Source organism: Sphaerodactylus townsendi, linkage group LG10, assembly GCF_021028975.2.
Source record: "Sphaerodactylus townsendi isolate TG3544 linkage group LG10, MPM_Stown_v2.3, whole genome shotgun sequence".
In the NCBI taxonomy this organism is placed as follows: domain Eukaryota; kingdom Metazoa; phylum Chordata; class Lepidosauria; order Squamata; family Sphaerodactylidae; genus Sphaerodactylus; species Sphaerodactylus townsendi.
Genome location: NC_059434.1, coordinates 88,310,389 through 88,332,796, shown reverse-complemented (window position 1 = coordinate 88,332,796; position 22,408 = coordinate 88,310,389). Strand labels below are relative to the sequence as shown.

Genomic DNA, 22,408 nt, shown 5'->3' with positions numbered 1-22,408 from the left:
GGACGGCGTTTCCCGGCGGGCCGAGCGGCGGCGGTCGCCATAGCGACGCCTGGGAGGGGGCGGGGCGGGGCCCGGAGAGTGGCGGGGGGGGGAGGGGCGCCGGCGTCGGCGGGCCGGGGCGATGGCGGAGGCGGGCGGCCTGGAGGCGGCGTCCGAGCACGAGCGCATCCTGCGCGAGGTCGACAGCACCGACACGGCCTGCATCGGGCCCACCCTCAGGTGACCCCTCCCCGGGGGAGGCAAGGGGGCGGGGCGGGGCGGGGCGGGGGCGCCCCCACCTGGACTGTCAGCGGCCGCAGCACGGGCGTGGCCTCCCAGCAGAGGTTGACTGCCGCTGGCCATGGAGGTTCTCCCCGCCTTTGGTGGCTCGTAGCCGTCCCCCCCCCCCCCCCGCTGAACCCGCGCTGGGTGGGTCTCTCCCGCCCTCCGGCTTCCCCGGGCGGTCCCAAGAAGGGTTCTGGGCTGCGCTGTGTGGCGCGTGGAGCTGCCGTCCTGCGGAGTCCATCAGGGGCCGCGTCGTCTACTCTGACTGGCAGCCGCTCGCCAGGGCCTCCGACCACTCCTTCATACGCCCTTTCCGCACAGATGCGGGAGTCTTGGCGCCAGGGCGCTCCCCCGCGTGGGTCTGGGTGCCTGCCTCAGTCCTAAGGTAGTTAGTCCCCCAGGGCAGAGAGGCCCGAACGGAGCTTTCTGGAACAAAGAAGGTCCAGGAAATGGCAGGTGAATTCTCTGATCACCTGCCACCTCTCTGTTGAAAAAGGTGTGTAGCTGGATGTCCTGTCAGGGATTGCACCGGGGATCTTCTGCAGGCCAAGCAGAAGCTCAGCTCCTCCCACTTTTTTTCTTTATTCTTTATTAACCTTTAATAGGCATAGATAGATCAAGATTTACACAGACACATTCTGCAGTCTCAAGTGTAGTTCAGCAGCAAGGAAATAGTCCACATAACTTGACAGTTGACTTCGCGGGGTTCAAATCACTTCAGATTTTTTAAAAAAAGAAATAGCCAGAGCAACTGACAGTAAATACCCCTACTCATCAATGCTGGGACAATTTGAGATGGAGAAGCATCCTCTGTAGCAGCAGATTCTAAAACAATAAGAGGAGTTGTTAGAGATATGTTGGGAGACTTACATGGCTTCCTCCCACACACACGCTGCAGCTGATGGATGAGCAGGCAGCCTCCTGACCCCTTTGGTCCGTCCGTGATGGCCTTGCCTGCTCCGACTGGCAGCAGCTGCCCAGGGTCTCAGGTGCAGGGAGGTCTTTCACACCCAGTTTAGCAATATTTTCTTCTCAGCCTGAAAAATCCCAGACTCTCCAGCTGTTCCCGGCAGCAAAGGCGCTCACCTCTTAATGTGTCCCTAAGAACATTTTCCTGGGAGTCAATCCTGCTGAGTAGATCCCAGCCAGATTCCGTGTTGTGGTGCATCGGTTCACTCTCCTCTTCTTCTGCACTTTCCCTGCTCTGCAATGTCCGTTTTGCGATATGTTTTGTGTAAATGTCACCTTAAGCAATTATTGGAATGACCGCGTATTTTGTTTGTTTATTAATTGTTCAAGTATCTCAGTTATCAAGCTTCTGAGGATGGCAACAACTAAAGCAGAGATCAAAACATGAATTTAGCCCGTATTATGAACACCACAACTCCAAGCCAAACGATCACGGGCTGTATATCCTGCTGCTGTTCTGGTGGGTGGAGGCAGCCCTATCCTTGCCTTCCCCACTCCTGTGACCCCCCACCTCCAGCATGTGTTGGGACAAGAGGGTCTTCAGCCACTCTTTGTGGGAGTCTTGTCCATTTCTCTTCTGGGAGGGGGTTCTGTAGGTTTGATACTAGCATGAAAAAGACCCTGTCAGATTGCCAGACAGTACAGTGCAGATGGGGGAACCCTTGGAGCAAGGCCCTTTAAGATGAGGGAGGCTCCTATGAGCCTCTTGGCCTCACACAGTCAAGCCTTTCTGGGAGCAAAGGTAGAAAATTCAGCGCTGAAGTTGAATATGTTCCAGGCGGCTGACTGTTGCTGCTGTTTTCCTAGTCCAAAATAGTACGGTTCTTTCTCTTCATCGTGATATTTTGGCAATTTTCTTCTGACACAGGGGCTTAAATGTGCACCCTGGTGCCACTTGTGCAGTATGAAGTTTGGATGGGGGTCTCTTTCTTTGCACAGCACATCAGTAACTGCCACCAGGGGACCCTTGAGGTTGCTTTTGGAAGTCTGCTGGGATGGCTTGCTTGTGTCTTCGCACTGAGCAAAATACAATAGAGGGAAAGCCAAGGAGCCCTGGAAGTCCCCAACGGTCACCATTTCATCAGCATTGAAGGCTGTTGCAGAGGAATGAACGGGAGGGGTGGGAGGGTGGGCCTGGCTCGCCTTGAGAGAAGGTTGAAAAGATGGGCGCCTTACAAAGAGACTCTGTGGAAGGAGAAAGTCAGTATCTGAGCGAGGAGTTGCCCAGACAGGTGTGAAGAGGAATCATGTTGAGCTGGCAAAGAAAAGGCCGGGGCTGTGGGGTGCTGCCTCCTTTCAGAGAATGGCCATGTGGTTATTTTGAGCTGCAGGGGGAAGTGCCTGCCTCTCCAGTCTGGCGGCCACCCCGTTCCACCCAGTATTTTTATAATGTGTTTGTTCCTGTTCTTTGATAACTGTGGAGAGCTCGGATTTTAGCGCCAGGGCCAGGAGCGGATCTGTGCTGTGTCCTGTTAGGAGGCTGCTTTGGGAGTCCTTGTGCAATGCTTATTTCAAGGCCACAGTTATGGGATCCTGTTTCTAGGCTAGTGGGGGCGGGAGCTGATGCTCCTGCTGTGTTAATGGGGCCTTGGGTCTCTTGGGCATTTTCCGCTGCTCCTTGTGGTGCTCCCCTTCAGATGGAGGAGGGGCCCTTCACCAGCTCCTCTTTCCTGTTCCAGGGAGTTAACTGAAGAACAGCCGTTGCATCTCCGGTCACCTGCACTGTATTGGGATTTCAGTAGCTGTCGCCACACCTGCCTCCTGGGAGGATGATCTGATGGGTGTTGTGGGTTCCCGTTGTGTGGCTGTGTTCCCATAGCATTTTCTTCTAACATTTTGCCTGCGTCTGTGGCTGGCATCTTTGTCAGGAGAAAATGCTACTGGAACAGGTCCATACAACCTGGAAAACCGTAGTGATTCCAGCCAGGAAAGCCTTTGACAATACAGTGATCTGATAGTGGTGGGTTTTCCAGGCTGCGTGGCCGTGGTCTGGTGGAGATGCCAGGCACAGATTCAGGCGAAACGTTAGGAACAAGATCCACCAGATCATGGCCACACAGCCTGGAAAACCCACCATAACCAGTTGATACTGGCCGTGAAAGCCTTCGACAATACAATGATCTGATACTTTGTCTTGTATTTCACTGCTTACTGCTAGTTGTCTCAAATGGTTTTTGTTGGCAGCACCTGCATTTGGAGGAGGAGGGGTGGAGAGGCCTACTCACTGGCTCATTTGGGTGCCAAAAACTGGCCCCCAGAGCAGAGGTTGCAGAGTGGGACTTTTTCTGCACCACTCTGTGAAATTCTGCCGCGGGTGAGTAGGGGACCCTGCTGTGTGTGTCTGGTGGGAGGAGTGTGATGTGGCAAAACCCTGCCCCTCCTGGTGCTGAGTGTGTCGTTCAGAGTGCTATCATGCGGGTGGAACAGCCCCTCTGGATCCAACCTTTGGTGAGGGTACTTCCATTGCAGAGGCCCCTCAGGGGGGTTTTCCCCTCACTTCCTGATTCTTTGCTCTGACCTCTGTTTTGTAATTCAAGCTGGTCCTAGTTCCAGAGGCCAGTGTGTGGTGTGGGGCTCCAGGGCAGGTGGTGGGTTGGGAGGATGGCGCGCTTTGGCTTCACTCTGCCGCTGGACAGTGCGCTCAGAACTCTTCCTATGGAAATGCTGGGACTTCAGCATCCCTCTGCATGGATCCTGGCAGTCCTGAGAAAAGGAGTGGCTGAATGTGTCTCCCTCAGACTCCTCCTACAGGGAGTGGGTATGAGGGCAGGTTTAGTGGCTGGGTGAAGGTGCGGAGCTCCATTTCACCTTCATAGAATCATAGAGTTGGGAGAGACCCCAAGGGCCATCAAGTCCAACCCCCTGCCATGTAGGAACAGACAGTCAAAGTACCCTTGACAGACGGCCATCCAGCCTCTGCTTGAAAACCTCCAAAGAAGGAGACTCCATCACACACTCTGTGGAAGTGTATTTCACAGTTGAACAGCCCTGACTGTCAGAAAATTCCTCCTAATGTTTAGGTGGAATCTCTTTTCCTGTACCTTGAATCCATGACTCCTGATCCTAGTCTCTGGACCAGCAGAAGACAAGCTTGCTCCCTCTTTAGACATGACATCCCTTCAGATATTTCCACATGTCTATCCTTCACCCTTTAACCTTCTCTTTGCCAAACTAAACATGCCCAGCTCCCTAAGTCTCTCCTCATAGGGTATGGCACCCAGTCCTTTTACCATTTTGGTTACATTGGCTTTCTTGGCTGCTGCATCACACTGCTGACTCATGTTCAGTTTGTGGTCTACTAAGACTCCCAGATCCCTTTCACATGTTGTGTTTTCAAGCCAAGAGTCACCCATCCTATATCTGTGTAGTTCATTTTTTCTGCCTAAGTTCCTGCATTTATCTCTGTTGAGGTTCATTTTGTTAGCTTTGGCCCATCTCTCTAACCTGTCCAGGTCATTTTGAATCCTGACCTGCCTCTCGGGTATTAGCTACTCCCCCTAATTTGGTGTCATCTGCAAATTTGATTAGCATGCCTTCTATTCCATCATCCAGGTCGTTGATAAAAATATTGAATAGCCCCACCGCTGACCCTTCTGCATTTTTTTTAGTCCATCAGTCCTTTTGTTGTCCTTCCTAATTGACCGATTGGCCATCTGCCAACGACTACATTGCACGCCCACAAAAAAGGGCCTTCCTGCCCGCGTGCCATAACGCAGCGCATGGTGCTTGCACAGAAGGGAGGGCTGCTCCGCTGTTGGCAGGGATCCAGGGCCCTGCTCTTGGGAAGCGGCACAGAGGCTGCCCAGCTTGGAGTGTGGATTGATGGGAAGCAGCTAAGGGCCAGCAGCAGCAACGGGCCTCCCCGGCAGTTCACAAGGCAAAGGAAACGGAGCTATAAGAAAGCTGAGCGTGTGCAGTTGAAGAGAAAGAGAAGGACCTGCTGGGAAGGTGTCATTTGAGCATCTGCTTCTTAAATGTTATCTGCTCTTGGGATACTGGGCATAATGATCATAATACTTTGGGGGTCTTTCTTTTTGGGTTCCACCTGTCGCTTTCAACACCTTGCCCACAGTCCCTCTGTTGATATCCTGACTCCTGACTCTGCCCACCTGGCGCCCAGAGCCCCTGCATTTGTGGAATGGTGGGTCCAAACAGTGGCATTGGCCACATTATTCTTATGTTTGAGGATTGTTGTGCTGACTTGGACATCCGTGGGCGGTGTTTATCATTTCTACATTTCTTTGTGTTGTTTGTTATTTCTGCCTTGTCCTTCGAGGACTTTAAAGTGGCACCTGACCCTCAACTGCAGAGCCACCTGCGTCATACACAGAAGGCCCCAGTTTCCCTCTCTGGCATCTCCCCCTGAAATGGTCTTGGGTGGCCTGCAACTGATCAGGGGGCGCATTTGGAGGGCAACGGCAGCAGGCAGTCCTGGATGAGATGGTCTGTTGGTCTGTTGTGGTGTAAACCTGCTTTACATATCGGTAATGATTCATTTCCACATGGTGGCTTAGCGGAGAGCTGATCTTGGATTCTGAAGGATCCCAGGGGCTGCATCTTGAATGGGGCATGAAAGACAGCAGGCATGGCTACTGGGCTTGCACAGAATCTTCCCTTTGCGATTTGACATGTGCCTGTTTCTATCAGCAGGAAATTGCCAGCTGATTATGGGATTTGTGCTGATGGGCGGTGCACTGGGGAATACTAGCTGTGCCAGAATGTATTTCTGTCCCCGTTAATGTGGGCGGCCTTGAGAGTGTCGTTCTCCTTAGGCATAAAATGGGAATTCCCAGGGCTTGTGGAGGATCCGTGCTTTTGTATAGAACTAGGATTTTTTGCATTAACCGGTAACTCATCTGTTAGGATGAAGAGCAGGAAAGTGGTAGATATTCTGCATTTAAGCTTACATACCATGACCATGTATTTGGCAGAAGCTATAAATGAAGAATCAGAGCAGTTCTGATCAGCAGAAGACAAACAGTCTTCTGTTGGTTCTTGACTGGAAGGTTTTGTGTGAATGAATGAGCTAAGCTTTGCAAAAGCACTTTGTGGTATTAGACTTTGGGAATGTGATTGTGACGGGGCCTGGTGTTGGACCTCGCAAGTAGCTGTTTGCCTGTCAGAGTCTTGTGGAAGGTTCTCTGATGTCCCTGTGGCTGAACAGGGGCAGGAAGTGTGACTTCTTAGAGATGGGTTGTTTGAGAGGAAAAGATCAGGCACAGCCTGGTTCATTAATCTAAAGGCAGAATTGGGGTGCTGTGTGGTTTCTGGGCTGTATGGTCGTGTTCTAGCAGCATTCTCTTCTGATATTTCGCCTCCATCTGTGGCTGGCGTCTTCAGAGGATCTGATAGTTGGAAAGCAAGTGGAGTATATACTCCAACAGATATACAGCCTGGAAACCAACAACACCCCAGTGATTCCGGCCGTGAAACCCTTCAACAAAACATTAAAGGCAGGATGTTCTGCAGCCGTCTTCCAAGGAAGCGGAGGGGACCTGTCTGCTTTCTAGTTGCAGGAGAGAACGGTCAAGCCGCTTTGTATGGCCCCTGCTCTGGCTGATGGAGAACCAGGAGTCCTGATGGCAGGGAAGGCTGCTGGCTCTGCTGAACCCGTCTCCCACTCTGGAGAGGATGATTTGATGTACAGCATTGCAGTTGAAGCTCCGGGAAACAGGCTGTGATGGAAAGAGCACCCCCAGGGATGATGTCATCAGAAAGGCCCTCATCCTCTGAATGAGGGTGACTCACTTTGTGGGAAGAGTGAATCCTCTTCAGCCACAGCCGGCTTCCCTCTCGGAATAACAGTCTCCCTGGCATGGCTCTGACTCATGCAACTCGGCCGGGCAGCTGGGAGGCCTTGCTGAAGGCAGAGAGAGTCAGGAGAGGGAGGAGCGAACTTTCCCTGCAATGCAAACAGAAGGAGGAGAAGTTGGTTTTTATGTCTTAAGGAGTCTCAAAGTGGCTTTCAAACTCCTTCCCTTCCCCTCTCCACAACAGACACCTTGTGAGACAGGTGGGACTGAGAGAGTTCGGAGAGAACTGTGACTTGTCCAAGGTCACCCCAGCAGGTGGAGTGGGGAAACATTTTTCTGCCAGGGGAAATCAAGCGCCTCATTTGGCTGTCTACACAGATTGGCACCCTTTAAAAAGTTTACCAAAGGAAATTTGCAAAAAGATTACAGCGGGGTCCTGAGCCTTTTTTGAGCCTATGGGCACACTTGGAATTCTGACAAGACATGGTGGCAGCCACAAAATGGCTTCTGTAGGAGGTGGAGCCAGCCACAAAATGGTGGCCACAGCTTTGCTTCAGTCGCACAGTGCAGACCCTTGTGCTGTGGCGGCAGCTGCTTCCAATGCAATTTTTTAAAAAATCTGCACAACCCATCAAATCTCCAGTGGCCAGTTAGAAGCCTTTCTGGGCAAGAGCCCTACCTGGCCCCACCCACTTCCTAAAAATACTTGGTGGATGCCAGAAGAGGTCTTGACACAAACAGTGGCCCCCACTGGCACCAGCTGGCTTCCCTTGGGTCACAGGACAAGAGCCAGGCACAGAAAGAAAGAAAAACATCAAATAGCTAGCCTGGAATAGTTATACAAAGTTTGGTTCTCCAATCCAGATGTTGCCTGTCTGGGGCACTTGTGGTTCAGGTTGGGCTTTGCGTGGCCAGAATACCTGCCTTTTAAACTCTGAAACTTTGGGTGCCCTCAGAGTCCACGAGGCAGGCACTCTGGCCACACAAGGCCCAGCCTGAACCAAATGTGTCCAAGATAGGATCAAGAGAAAAGGGGGGCGCAACTAGAATGAACAAATGTATACTAAACTGCCAACTGTTGGCTTGGTCTGGATTGACCAGCGAGACGTGCTCTGCAGCTGCACAAACTCACACTTAAACAGACCCTCTCCGCCCCACCCCCGTCCCTGTTCTTTGTGATAATGAGCTGGGATGGGGTAGTTCTGCACTGACCTTGGAGCTGGAAAGGCATCCCGGCCTCCTCTGCACCTGGGTCAGTCTCCCCTGGCATCCTTTATCCCTCCCTCCCTCCCTCCCTCCCTCAAAAACTGCAGGTCGGCATGACCATTAGTGCTCTATCATTTTGGCAGGCCCAAAGCTTAAACCGGCATTCCTGAACAACCAGGGAATGGCCAGACAAAGGCCAGTTTCTTGACCCCCAGTGGGCTGGCCTGGGGACTTCTGTGGAAAACGAGGAGTTGGAAAAACTTTCTGGCAACTGTTCCTGTGCTCTGAGTAGGAGACGATCTCACTAAGTACATTTATTCTGACTTCCTTTTAACATCTGTTGACTAATAACATCCTGTGTTAATTTGACGTCCTAGTGGCAACAAGAACTTGGACTAAAACGTTTGATTAGGGAAAAAATAAATGAAGGCAGATTACAGAATCTACAGCCAGTGGCCAAAACTGTCCGACTCTGATTACAGAACTGGAGAATACTGTACATGGCACGCTGTCTGGGGGGATGGTGTGCTCTAAGTGATACAGAAAGTGGAATTTGAGTAGTATGAAACAATGCAGTGAAAGCCATTCTTGCAATAAAGATTGCAGTGGAGTGCCCTCTAATTCCTTCATAATGGTGCCTTTCTGAACTGAACTGATCTTTTTATAAGAATGCCCTCCTGGAGATGTCTGTGTTGCCCGTTGTCTGGGGGCTGTGTGGTCTTTCCCGACCTCCTCTGGCAGGCCATGCCACAGGGTGGGAGCTTCCACAGAGTGCCTGTGGACAAGCAGCTGCCAATCCTACCCACCCACAGGGCTGCAGCTTCAGAGGGTTTTGCTCAGATGAGCGAAGCTGTCCTGGTGCACGGCAGGAGAGGTGGTTCTGCAGGCAGCAGAGGACGTGGAGGGCTTTGTCATCTGCCCCGTGAATTTACCCTGGTAGCTGCAAGGTGCCCAGCAGCCTGCCTGCAGAAGGGAGGAGGTGCGCAGACACCTCGTAGCTCCTGACAGCAGCTGGGCTGGGGCATTCTGAGACAGTGGGAGTTTCCAGGTTCCCTTCAAGGGCATTGTGATAGGTCGCTGTGGCATGGAGCCACGAGCCAAATCAGCGCAGTCAGGGCCATCATCCAGGCTAAATGAAGAGGGAAGAAAGCCTTAATTGCACTTGCATGAACTTGCTTTTCTGTAACCTGTAACTCTCGTCTAAAGCTGTGAGTGTCAGCTGAATTCCTTCGTAAGAGAGAAGCACAATGTCCTCCAATCCCTTGGCTTTCTCAGCCAGCCTGAGCTCCTCCTTGCCGGGATTCACTTTCAACCTGTTTGCCTTTAACCGTTTAACCAGATCAGTCAGTCAGGAGCTGGAGACTTCTTCCACATCACCAGGCAGTTACAGAAATACCGACCTGGGAGCAACAGTCCCTCTCGTCGTTTCCCAGTGCTGCATGGAATTCCCCAGATGCTGCGTGAGAGAGTTCCCCCAGCCGGGCAGCCGCTGCCAGTGCAGATGGCGGAGGACAGGGTGGACGTGTGCCTGCCACGGGGTCCCCATCAGCACCCTCGCCACTGCGTTCTGGACCAGCTGGAGCTTCCGGAGCAGGTTCAAGGGTCGCCCTGCAGTGAGTGAACTGCAGAAGTCTAATCTGGAGGTGGCTGTTGCGTAGATCACTGGGGCATGCATACTTTGGATTTGTTAGCCGCCCTCTCCCAGAGGGCTCAGGGCGGCGTACAGCACAATAGTTACTATAATAACAGTTAGTAATCTAATATTAAAACCAACAACAATACAACTTTCTAATAAACCAAAAATTAAACTTAGAAGGCAATAAAAACCCTCCCTCCCCTCCCCCCTCAAGCCTTCTTCCAGAGAGCAGTAATGCCCCCGCCCACCCCCCTTTTCCAGACTGGACATTCCCAACTCCTGCAGCCTTTCCTTGTAGGACTCAGCCTTGACGCCCTTGATCACCTTCATGGCCCTCCTCTGACCCACTCCGTCCTGTCCTCATCCATTTGGAATGTGAAGCCCACAGAACTGCCGCAGGTAACCAGTGTGGTGTACAGTGGGGCTGTGACATCTGGCGATTTGGATGTCACCCCAAGACTGCATCAGCCTTTTCTGGCTGTGCGTGTGTCGCTTCCCGTCCGCCCAGACCCCAAGACTTTGTTCACCCAGAGACTGTGTGGCCCAGGAGCGCATCCAGGCTTTTCCTTTCTGTCACCCAGATGCTGGACTCTTCACTTGTCCTGGTTGAGCTGCATCTTGTTCACATCCGCCCACTTTTCCAGTGAGGTCAGATCGCACTGAGCTCTGTCTCCATCTTCCGGTGGGTCCAGAAAACCCCTGAGGCTCTTAGCTGAGTCAACAGGTGTCAGCTGAGTTAACAGCAGGAAGCAGCGGGCCCTTCAAGACCTCAGCCTTTCCAACTAGCATCGCCTGAGTTTCACTTCAGTTCCGTTTCTCTCATTCATCCATAACTGTCTAACAACAGCAATGATGAGGCCTTGCTTTAGGGGCTCTGCCACAACACCCGATAATTGGGAGGAAGAATTCTAGAACCGGGCTTTGCCAGTGTGCGGATGTATTTCAGTTACTTGGTGCGAAATGTTTGCAGAGAGAACCTTTCTGCCCTTGAAGGTGGGCGGGGGCAGGAGTGGAGAATGTTACAGGGGGTTGGGGTGGGAAAAAAGGGGGTAAAAGGATATGGAGGGTGCTATAAATTGTTGTAAACCATAAACAAGAAATGATCCAAAATATCAATAATATTTTTTTAAAAGGAGTGGAGAGTGTTTGTGTTCAGGGGGAAGGCAGGACTCCTGGTGGCTGTCTGGGCCAGACCAGAAGGCCTTATTCTTAAACATCCTGTGTTTTTATAGACCTAGTGAGCTGTTACCTCCCCTTCCCCTACCACCTTTGTGTGTTTCCCTTCAGAGGGGTCCCCCCCCCCACTTTCTGAGTTTGTTTCAAAGGAAAGGCTGACTGGGGGTCTCTGCCTGCCTGTTTGCCAGATGATAGTGCTGAGAGTTCCCACTTGAGTATAGTGGGTACGTTGCCTGGGGCATCTCTGACTTGTGGGTTTTTTTCTGGTTCTCCTAGAAACCTAGTACAGGTTCAGAAACCCTTGTAGGAACTGCCGGTGCTGTAAGCAGCGGTGATCTTCATTCATGGTGCAGTCCCAGACTACGCGTGGCTCTCTGAATGGGCTCATGTCAGTGGCCTCTGAGCATGTGGCAGGGGTCCCCTTCAGCTGCTTGAGTGGCCTCCTCCTCCTCTGAAACTCAACCAAGGCCCACACCACTTCCTGTCCCAGCGCCGCAGTCTTCCCAACTCTTAGCAGTAGCCGTAACTGTTGGAACTTATTTCCAAAGGGCAACATTATTTGCTGAGACTGGACTGCAGGGGATATGCAGGCATCCCCCGTTGTGGAATATTTGGGGAGGGGGCACAGTTGACCCCTAATGGTGCTGGGCATAGGCTGACATCTCCCGAAAGAGGCCTGATTTCTGTGAGCAACGGAGAATTTGATGAGTATGCTTGGTAGGGCAGGGTCCCAGGACTCGGTTGGTGAAAGCAGGAAAGGGTGGTCGGGGAATGATGCCCCCTCGCGAGCCTTTGCTGGCTCATCTGAGTGGCTTCCAGATTTCCAGGATGGCTGCGGCCTTCAGCTGCTCTGGCTGGAGAAAGGCTGCTTCCTTTGGGCCTGTGGTCAGGCGGCCTGCTGCTCTGTGCCCTCTGAGACGCCTCGGTGGGAAAAGGCTCCTCACCTGATGCCCGCCTTCAGGAGGTGGCTGGGTGCTCCTGCTTGACCTGGAACCTCTTCTACTTGGCACGCCAGCCAGGAGAGGGCAATGGGTTTCTGGGGTGCCAAAGTCTGGAGGGCTGTGTGGGCAGGGGTAGATTTGTTGGAAGCATTGCACCCGCAGTCCCTGTGGCATGAAACAGACCCCTGTGCTGCAACTCTAAATGCAGCAACTTGGGGAAAGTTATCCTCGTTTGATTTGTCTGCTCTCGGATGAAACAGAAATGTGTGAGAACTGCCCAGAGTCCCAAGACTCACTTGGCAGGCCTTTGCGGTCTGTTTCTAAGCAGATTCCAAAAGTGGGAGAGACGGCAAATGAACGCTGCGGGTCTGCAGCTCTTCCGATTCTCCCAATTTTACCGCTGTGCCCTGGATTTTGGAAGGGTGCCTTTGCTGCCATCTAGTGGGTAGTGGAGGTAGTGCTCCCTTACAGGCAAGCCCTATAAAAATGTCAGGCATGTGCGGAGATTTGGGGGGAAATTGAACTCTGTGCAGTGCTGCTTCCCTGTGAAACCTACACCAATTTCCCTGCCCGTGTGTGTGTGTTTGTTAAATCCCATCAAGTTGCTTCCAACTCACAGTGGTCCTAAGAATTCATGCCCTCCTAACAGCTCTGCTCAGGTCTTGCAAACTGAGTGTTCCTTTATAGAGGTTTCCTTTGTAGAATCCGTCCATCTCATGTTTGACCTTCCTCTTTTCCTGCTGCCTTCCTCCTTTCCGAGCATTTGCTGCCTTGACAACATAAAATGCAGCATGTAAAAAAAATGGAACATATACAATTGTACTAACTGGTATATTTATAGGATTTAAAAGTACCAGGGTCTGAGTTTTCTGCGAACAGAATTTCAGATCTGCTCAGCACTAAAGCAAACAAGAGAGCTGCAAACTGCTATCCTTTATTTATTTATTTATTTATTTTATTAAACTTATAGGCCGCCTATCCCCGAAGGGGATATGCTATCTTAGAGGCAGCGTGGTGCAGTGGTTAAGACCAGGTGGATTCTAATCTTGGAGAACCGGGTTTGATTCCCCACTCCTCCAAGCGGAGGCTTGTCTGGTGAACTAGTGTGCGGCCCAAGTTGCACAGTGGAGACTAATGTGTGGAAAGAGATCCTGATTTTTAAAAGGTGACAGCAGTGTGGAGAGGAGACTTTCCTTTGAGGAGAAGATATTTTTCACAGAGTTTCCTCCCAGTTGTTTTGGATTCGTTTTACATTACCTAATTGTTTGGTTGCTTATGATGAATTTTGCAGTATTCTACGCACTATGATTATAGAATCATAGAGCCATACAATCACTGAGTTGGAAGAGACCACAAAGACCATCCAGTCCAGCCCCCTGCCATGCAGGAACACACAATCAGAGCACTCCTGACAGATGACCATCCAGCCTCTGCTTAAAAACCTTCAAAGAGCCTGAGACTCCACCACCCTCTGAGGCAATCATTTGGTTAGTTTTGGTCTAGGTCATTTTGAACTCTAACCCTGTCCTCTGGGGTATTAGCTACCCCTTCCAATTTGGTGTCATCTGCAAATTTGATTAGCATGCCTTCTATTCCATCATCCAAGTCATTGATAAAAATATTGAATAGTTGATCCTTCTGCATTTTTGTAATAGACCCCCAGAATGAGATCACTGTTGTCTCTCTCCCCCTTAATTTTTACCCAGATGCTCTCCACCTGTCTTCCAGGATTTAAATCATGAACCTACTCATAAGTATAATCATCCCTGATATATAATGGTACTCCTCTTTTCCTAATTGATCAGTTTCTCTGAAATAGGCTACACCCCTCAATTATTACATTCATGTTTAATGTACAATCTTGCGGGATTTGGAAAGTGCTGGACCCTGGACACTGCTGTATGCTGATGACGTCATATTTGTAACCACTGCCCGAGAGGAACTGCAGCGCCTGGTGCAGGCCTGGACCGGCTGTCTTAACACTGCAAAGACTGAATATCTGGAAACAACTCCTGGCCTGGGCTCGATCTAGATCACTGTTTACAATCTGAAGAAAACAGAGGCATTTTGGTACCTTGGCTCCAACTTGCAGAGCAATGGCAGCATTGATGGTGAAATACGGGCGAGAGTCAGTGCGACATGGCTGAGGTGGAAGGGAGTCACTGGTGTTCTTTGTGATAAGAAAATGCCCGTACACCTGAAGTAAAAAAACCACAAGACCAAGGTCCGCCCTGTAGCACTCTATGGGTCAGAGTGCTGCTGGCCCATAACGAAACGCACATGACTCTCTGGGCGCTGGGTGTATCCCTCCTCGACCACATCACCAACGACATGGTCCAACAACAATTTGCCATCGTACCCATTGAGGCAAAAATGAGAGAGAGGCGCCTGTGCTGGTTTGGCCACATCCGAAGAGCAGCCCTGGACACTGTCGCCAGCATCGCCTATCACACTGAGGTTACTGGCCGTTGGCCACTCGGACGGCCAAAGCAATGATGTCAAGATACCACCAATGCGGATCTGAAAGTTACAGGCCTGCGACCAGACAACCCGCTCCATCGAGAGAAGCGGCATTCAAAAATCCGAGCAACTGCATTAGTGGGACAATGCGAGGAGGGGGAGGGGGGGAGGGGGAGGGGGAGGAGGAGGAGGAGGTCTTTTGTCAGCTTCCTTGGAGAAACTTGATTGCTGGGTGATGGGTTCTGAATGTTGTAAAGAGAGCCATGGATCGGTGTGCCTGTGTGTTAGCAGGGCAGGGGGTGGCGTCTGCTGAACGTTTGCTGTAGCAGCCCTGGGAAGGGGCGGGCTGAGCTGTCAGCCGAGGATGGAGGCCTGCCAGTGTTCTTCTGGGCTGCATCCACCCATGTCTGTTGCTGGGAGTATAAATCTGAGTAACAAGATAATTAGGGCACATTAGCCAGCTTTCCTTGCTTGTGGCAGCTTCTGCGGTTGTTGTTGTCTCGGGTAATGAATTACGCTTTGGTTCATGCCGTTGGCAGCAGCCGTGCTGATCGTGGCTGGGTGAGCCCATGTGACAGATGCAAGGCACAGGGTCCGTAGTGGGCCCCATGCAGGATCCAGGTCCTTGGGCCCCAGGAGGAGGGCAGCCACCGTCTGCCAGGTCCTCCTGGTATCCGTCTCATTGAGCTCAAGGCTTTACTCTGCTGTTTGGGGTGTGATTAGAGAAGTTCCCCGTGGGTGATGCCCAAGCCCCTCCTCCTGTTCCTTCCTCCCTCTCTTTCTGTGCCGAAAGGCCTCTTTGCTGGCCTACCTCCAGCCTCCCCTCTATTGCCTTGTGGGGTTCTCTTGGTTGCAGTGAAGGCTGAGCTGCTTTTGGGGCTGAGGAGCATCTGTCTCCTTTTGGGAAACATCCGTATCTGCAGGCTTCAACCCAACAAGGTGTGGACCTCCCTGGAAAGGTGAATGCATTGGACACATGGTGATGGGTGGCGCTTCCTCCATCAGTGGGGGGTGAAGAACGAACTGGGCATCATAGAAGATGGCATATAGGGTGACAAGCACATGGCTGTCTCTAGTGCTGTTCTTCAATGAGGACTTTTTTGCCCGCTCTACTTTTTCTAGGCATGACAATTGGGGGTTCCACAACATCCCCCCCCCTCCAAATATTGCCTTGAGACGTTTGCTTTAGGTGCTCAGTCTACTGTTTCCTTTGTTTGCCTTTGGTCTGGGATTGTCAACTCTGACCTGGGAAATGCTGAGAGATTTGGGGCAGTTGTATCTGTGGAGAGGACATTTGGGAGAGGTTTCAACTAGAATCTGTGATGTACCATCGGCTGTTTCTGCAAGAGCGGAAAACATCATCCAGGGGCGCAGTTTGCACAGCTAGTGCTGCTGCATCGCGGCAGTGCCATGCTTGCCCCCACCCCCCAAAGCGAGGTTTTTCAAAAGCGGCATCTTCCCGCCGGCGCGGTGCGAAGCGCACTGGTGTGAGGGTGCCACTTTTGGCCCTTCCAGTGTTCCCATTCACCTACCTCTCCCCCCTGTGCAACTCTGGATGGCTAGAGAGAGACACCCACGCTGGCCTTCGACCCCCGGAGGTCAGAGAGCAGCGTGGGTGTGTCCCTGCAGCCATCCAGAGCTGTGCAAGGAGGAGAGGTAGGTGAACGGGACGATGCACAGGCGGCTCCGTGTGGAGCGCCTCTGTGGGTCGCAGCAGCCTCAGCACTGCCTGCACGAGACCGTGCAAATGTCTCGTGCGTCCACTGGCATTAATGATGCCGGTGGACAGCTGTTTCTGCCACTGTGCAGAAACGGCCATAGAGTTCGCCCTCTGAAGCTGCCATTTCCTCTAAGTGAACGGATCCCTGTAGTCTACAGATCAGTTGTAGTTCTGGGATAGTTGGAAGCCCTTTGTCACTCCGAGTGGAGCATTCTACAGGTGTGATGATTTCCTCATGTCCTGTGTTTGTGCTGCACCCTGGCCTGGCCTGTGTTAATCTGTACACAAGGAGCGCCCCCTTGCTTCTCTGCAGAGCCCGTCTCCTGGCAGTGGGTGCCCCCGCGTGTGCTTGCTGGTCCCGTGGAAGGGCTTGTCCCCTGCCTGCCCAGAAGGTGGCGCTGGGGTGTTGCCACCCCATTTTGCTCATGGCATCAGCCGGCTGCTGCTCCATGATTATGGGTCCCTATGTTGCCGTCCCTTTGATGGCTCCTTGGGGCCTCTGCTTCTGAAGGCAGCCTGGGCCCACCTGGTGGGGCACCTGTAGAAGGTTGGGGCTGGATGAGGAGAGGAAGGGAGAAAGTACAGAGGCCTTCTGAGGATGGGGGAGAGGGAGATGGTGGTCAGAACCCCTCCTGGCCTGCAGGGCCTCATTCTCTCTGATCCTGGGAACTCTGCAAGGAGACGAGAGCAGGTGACCTCCCTGGGCCGCTTGTCACGGGCCCGTGCCGAGAATGCTGAAACGGCAGAAGCAAGCGTCTGGCGCCCTTCATCCAGGTTGAGAGCGGCAGAGGTGCGTGCGTCTTCTCCTGGGGACTGCGTTTACTTGGGACAATATGCGGAACCTTGTGGGTTGTGGATTGGGTAGGCAGGTTGGGTGCCGTGGCTTTCTTTTCACACCCCCCCCCCCCCGGTGGTTCCATGTTGATTGTCGCCTGGATGTTGGGCTGGATTTGCTGAGGGGTGGGCAGCGTGCGTGGCAGGCCGGCCGCCCCCCCTTCCTGTGCCCTTGTTGCTTCTCCTCAGAGTCTGGGTGTGCTGGAACATTGTGTGAAAGGAAAGTGGGAAAGGGCGAAGGACAGCACGGCCCCTCCCGTTGCCGCGCCTGTCTCTGGTTGCAGCAGGACACTTTTCCCAGCAGGGTCCCAGATGACGAGAAGACTTCCAAGAGGTTCACCGCCCGGCTGTGGTGCGCTGCTGTCTTGAGGGTGGCCAGCCTGTGTGTGCGTTCATGGCGGAGGGGCTTGGAGGGGCCGGCGTTCCTCTCGCCTGGTTCTGGGGCTTGTTCTCATTGCTCTGCACATGGTGCAAATCAAGTGTCCTGCCGACTTGAAAGGGCCCAGGAGGGGCGGAGTTGCTTGCTGACGCATGGCTTTTGTTCTTGGGGAATAGTTTCCATTGTGTTCACAAAATGAGAAGTGTCGCTTGTGGTCAGTTCTCCGGGGGGTGGGCGGGTGCTGGCCCGAATCCTGGGGCTCTCACTAGCCGCACGCTAATTTGATTCAGCCATTTTCTCTTTTAGCCACCCGTGATAAAAGGCGTGTGCCCGATGGAGAATGCCGTGACCCAAACTTCTCCCCGGTGGTTCGGATGGGAGTCGTTCTCCCTCATTCACTTTCCGAAGATGTTGTGTCTCCAGCCGCTGGCATCCAGTGGCAGCTCTGAGGCCCCCCCCCCCCCCCCCCGCTGCGAATGGCTTGACTCTTGGCTCAACCTCTGCCACCGGCCTCTGAGCTCTCTGGCAGCAGTTCTGGCTCTGAGTGTGGTTGATCGGAAAACTAGCAGGCCTGCCTGGGGTCAGCTGGGGGTGGTTTCAGGGAGGACCATCTTTCTGCAGATTTCCCTAAACTGTGTAGGTTAAGGCTGGGTAGAGGAGGCACATTTCTGGCGATTTGGAAACCAGGAAAAAATCCTTTCCTCAGCCCATGGGGGCACATGCTACATAACAACGGGGCCAACCCCCCCCCCCCAGGTGCATGGTCCCCTCCCCTCTCTTGCCCCTGGCCTCAGCAGCCTGGGTCCTTTGGCCTCCCCTCCTCTTTGCTGGCCTAATGGCCGTAATAAAACTGAAGCCTTCATGGCCTCCCCTCCTCCCACTGCTGAGCTCTGCTGGGGGAGACGGGGCAGTCATGCTGGCGGAGACCCCTCCTGCATCAGCTGTGGGGCTGGTTCTGGCTGCCTGGGGGGTGGCTGGACCTCTGTTGTGGGTCCCGTGATGACATCTCCACTGTGAGAGTTGCCTCTGGTTGCCTGCTGAACAACAAAGCATAGAGACAAACACACAGAAGTGCTGTGGTGGTGCAGCCACGGCCCGTGGGACGGTACTCTGTCGCAAGCCCCTTCCCCCCGCCAGAGGATTGCGCTATCTGAACCCTGCTCACCTGTCCAGTGTTTAAGTGCCCCGTCAGCCCCGTCCTCCTTAGCAGCTGCTGCCCCAGGCTCTGCTCTTGCCAAGAACTGATGTCAAGGGTTCATCACCCACCCCACCAAGCACTCCGTCCGATCCCTCCACCAGCAAATGGAGAGCTTTATTGATTGATTGATTGATTGATTGATTAATTAAACTTATATACCGCCCTCCCCCGGAGGGCTCAGGGCGGTGAACAACAAAGCAAAATAGAGCACATAAACCAAAGACTAACATCTGATAAATATTAATTAAATTGGCTCTATATAAATAAAATAACCCCACCCCATTAAAACGCAACATACTAAAATCAAAATAATAGATGGTGCCTACTAACAATCCCCTAAAAAAAAAACCAGAAGGAGGGGGAGCGGCAGGATCCACTGGTGTTACAGATGTTACAGATGTTACAGGGGGCCATCAGCGGCCGGCCTCCCCAAAGGCCCGGCGGAACAGCTACAGGCCCTGCGGAACTCGCTAAGATCCTGCAGGGCCCTGACAGCTGGAGGGAGAGTGTTCCACCAGGCCGGGGCCAGAGCTGTAAAGGCTCTGGCCCAGGTAGAGGCTAGCCGCATCATTGAGGGGCCAAAAGCTTGCCTGGAGCACTTCTAACGAAGCAGCCTCCCTTGGTTTTGAGGGGCCATGGTGCTGGGAGTCTGTGGTTCCTGCCACCCCCACTCCACTGCCACCCTGTGGAACTAGGGGGTGGGGGTGGGGACATTGCTCAAGTCGCTGCCAGCCATGAGCAAGGGAAGAGGGTCTGGGAGGGTCTGGGAGGGTCTGGGAGACTGACCCCTGCTGGCTTCTCAGTCCGCAGCCCATTTCTGTTTTCTGACTCCGGTTTGGTGTGTAACCAGTACAAGGCAAAGAAGAGAGCAGAGCGTCTCAGGCGAGACCAGGCCTGCCACTTGGCCATTCTGCAAAGCGCATCTTCATCTGGGTGGCAGATTTACGAACGGATGGCAGCTCAACAGAGAGAGACAGTTGCGGGGCACGAACGAGCCCGTCCGTGCCTGTCCCATGGCCTGCATCTTTGAAGTCTGGGTGGCATCTTTGGAAACTTGGAAGCCATCTGAAAACTTTTGAAAAGTTGCATCTGAAGAAGGGCGTCCATAAACTCCTCACGCGCTGAAAGTACGACCTCGGCTGTTGAGACGGGCCGTCCGTGTTCAAGCTGCAGCGGGACGGGACGTGGGACGCGCCATGGAACCACTTGGGCCAAAAGGCTTTCTGGAAACTTCTCTGGAAACTTCCTGGAAAATTATTGGATGCCCTTCATAGTACATGAACTGATTTAACCTGCTTATTGTTAACATGATGGCAGTCCTTGAATGGGAATACTCGGTTAGGGGGAAAATTGAGTGACTTAAATGTTATAGGCAGGCAAATGCAAAGCGTTGTGTGGAGTTACTGAATCATTGGAAAAATGTAAAGATAATACAGAATGTGCTGCTCTCAACATTGTTTAAATTTAAGAACATAAAATCCCGAGGGCTCTGAAAACTGTTGGCCCCTCGACTTGGACCACCCAAGGAGCTGTGTGTGAAACTTGGAGGATGGGGTGGTCCACTCATCTGTCTCAGAAGATTTTAACTCTCTTCCATGGCGGTCAGTGGTGTCGCTTAGTTTCATTGCTGCTCTCTCTAGCTTTACTTCTTATGAATTCCACTTCACGTGGCTGTTGTGGGTTTTCTGGGCTGTGTGGCCGTGGCCTGGTAGTTTTTGCTTGCTGGCGAAACGTCAGGAGCAAAAACTACCAGGCTGCGGCCACACAGCCCAGAAAACCCACAACAGCCAGTTGATTCTAGCTGTGAATGCCTTCAACAATACACTATCACATCAGTTGGGTGAGTACAATATCCTTCTATTTTGAGAAAAGAGAGGAATAAATACGGATCTTGGCTTTGGGTTTGGTATAGCCCCGTGGTGGCGAACCTTTGGCACTCCAGATGTTATGGACTACAATTCCCATCAGCCCCTGCCAGCATGGCCAATTGGCCATGCTGGCAGGGGCTGATGGGAATTGTAGTCCATAACATCTGGAGTGCCAAAGGTTCGCCACCACTGGTCTAGCTTGTGGTGCCCAGAGTGCTTGGCTGATGGTGGCCAGCTGCAAAGCCAGCTGTCTGCACAGAGCTCCAGTGTTTTTCTGCAGATCTGGGGCGGCCAAGGACTCCTTGACCTCTTGCGGGGCCTGCTGTGACCGTTTGCAGGCGTGCACGCGAAGGCGGCGGGGCATTCTTGCGCTCTTTTATTTTTAACTTTCCTAATGAGCAACACTCTGCTTCTTAATGCGAAGGAAATGTCTCAGGCTTGAAAACCGCGGCAGCATTTTTGTCTTGTCGTTGAAGTCCAGCCTTTTGTTCTCCTCATTAATTGAAACCAAAGGGACAGCCGTTGCTTCCCTGTCCCCAGGAGGTGGTCCTGGGGCTCCAGCCTGTAGGATCCCTGCTTTCTCCTCCACCCCTCGCTCCAGGCAGTCTCTGTGCCAAGCTGAGGGCTGGTCTCTTTGCCCCGGTCAAGCAGTGGCCAAGGGAAGGGGTCCAGTTCCGGTCTGGAGCAGCCAGACCCCCTCCAGGCCCAGCAGAGTTCTGAGCTGCCCCCTCCTTCAAGAGTTCGTTGCTTATTTATTTGTTATTGGATTTATTCACCCTGAAAAGGCTCAGGGCGGTTTCCATCATCCAGTACAACAACACAGAAAATCATCAATACTTTAAAATGAGCCTCTAAAATGTCGTTTGAATTTAAAATATCTCAACCTCGATTCCCGTCGGCCATCAGTTTGGTTTGCACCTGGGTCCCCCTTTCTGGTATAACTTTACTCACGGGACCCCTGCGGAGGGATCAGGGGAAATGACAACTAAATTTGCTGGGTTCTTAAGTCGTACTCTGTTTCCTGGTTGTGCCTGCCTTGTCAGGTGGCTGTGTGGCAAGAACCTGGCCCAAGGCCACCCCAGCTGAGTGGAATGTGTGTGTGTGTCACACTGCCCTGTGCCCATTCCGCCACCTCACCTCTCTGCTCTGCCCCCAAATGCTCGTGCCGCTTTGGTGGCCAAATGAGAGGCCCCTGGCCCAGGGCGACTGGTGCAGGTGAATGGAAGCTTTTGAGGTGCAGTCCTGGAAGCCTCAGGTGGGGCCTTTCCCTTCCCAGCCAGGAAGCTCTGCTTGGGCAGCAGCTTTCCCTTTCACACCCGTGACTTCGCCCACACAACACCCAGGGAATTGCATGATGTGACTGTCCTCTGACATGTTAGTCAGGTCACGGGGAGGCCAGGATGTCAGAGCCAAGACTGGAAGTGGGAGGCCTCAGCCCAGGCTGGGGGTGGGGGACCAAGTGAGAACTGGGGCCACAGAGGGCCCCTCTCCAGGGCTGAGTGGCGTGCTGTGATGGTGGCTCAGTGGGAGAGCATCTGCTTGGCCTGCAGCCCCCGGCTTCTCCAGCTGGGGGATGATGGGAAAGATCCCTGCCTGAGACCTGGAGAGTCGCTGCCACTCTGAGCAGGCAGTACTGACTGTGATGGGCCTCTGTGGCGTGGTCAGCGGAAGGTGGCTTCATGTGTCCTTCTGCCCCAGGAGCAAAGGGGGGCAGGGGTGCGGCACCTTCACACTCGATGCCTCTGCGGCAAAGGAGACGAGGATTCTTTTGGGGCCCGCTGGTCCCAGGGCCCGTGTGGCACTGCCCTTCCGTTTTCAGAGTCCTCTGGGCAAAGGCACCTGGGCATCACCTCCACCCAGCCACGCTTAGTGCTTCCACGAACACTTGGATATTTGGTAATGCCACGTTTCCAAGCACCGTCCTGCCCACACGAACGCGGGGAGTTGTTTGTTCGTCTCTCGATTGAACTCAAGTAACGAAAAGTTCTCAGTGGTAATTGCAGT

General features: G+C 52.9%; 1 protein-coding gene across 1 annotated transcript in view; it reads left to right on the top strand.

Annotated features, from left to right (window-relative positions):
• The first annotated feature begins 92 nt into the window (after window positions 1-92).
• EXOC6B (exocyst complex component 6B) overlaps window positions 93-22,408 on the top strand; it is a 191,689-nt gene continuing 169,373 nt past the window's right edge. Inside the window, exon 1 of the mRNA XM_048508780.1 lies at window positions 93-219. Coding sequence (XP_048364737.1) covers window positions 122-219 — 98 coding nt within the window. The 5' untranslated portion in view covers window positions 93-121. The remainder of the gene's footprint in view (window positions 220-22,408) is intronic.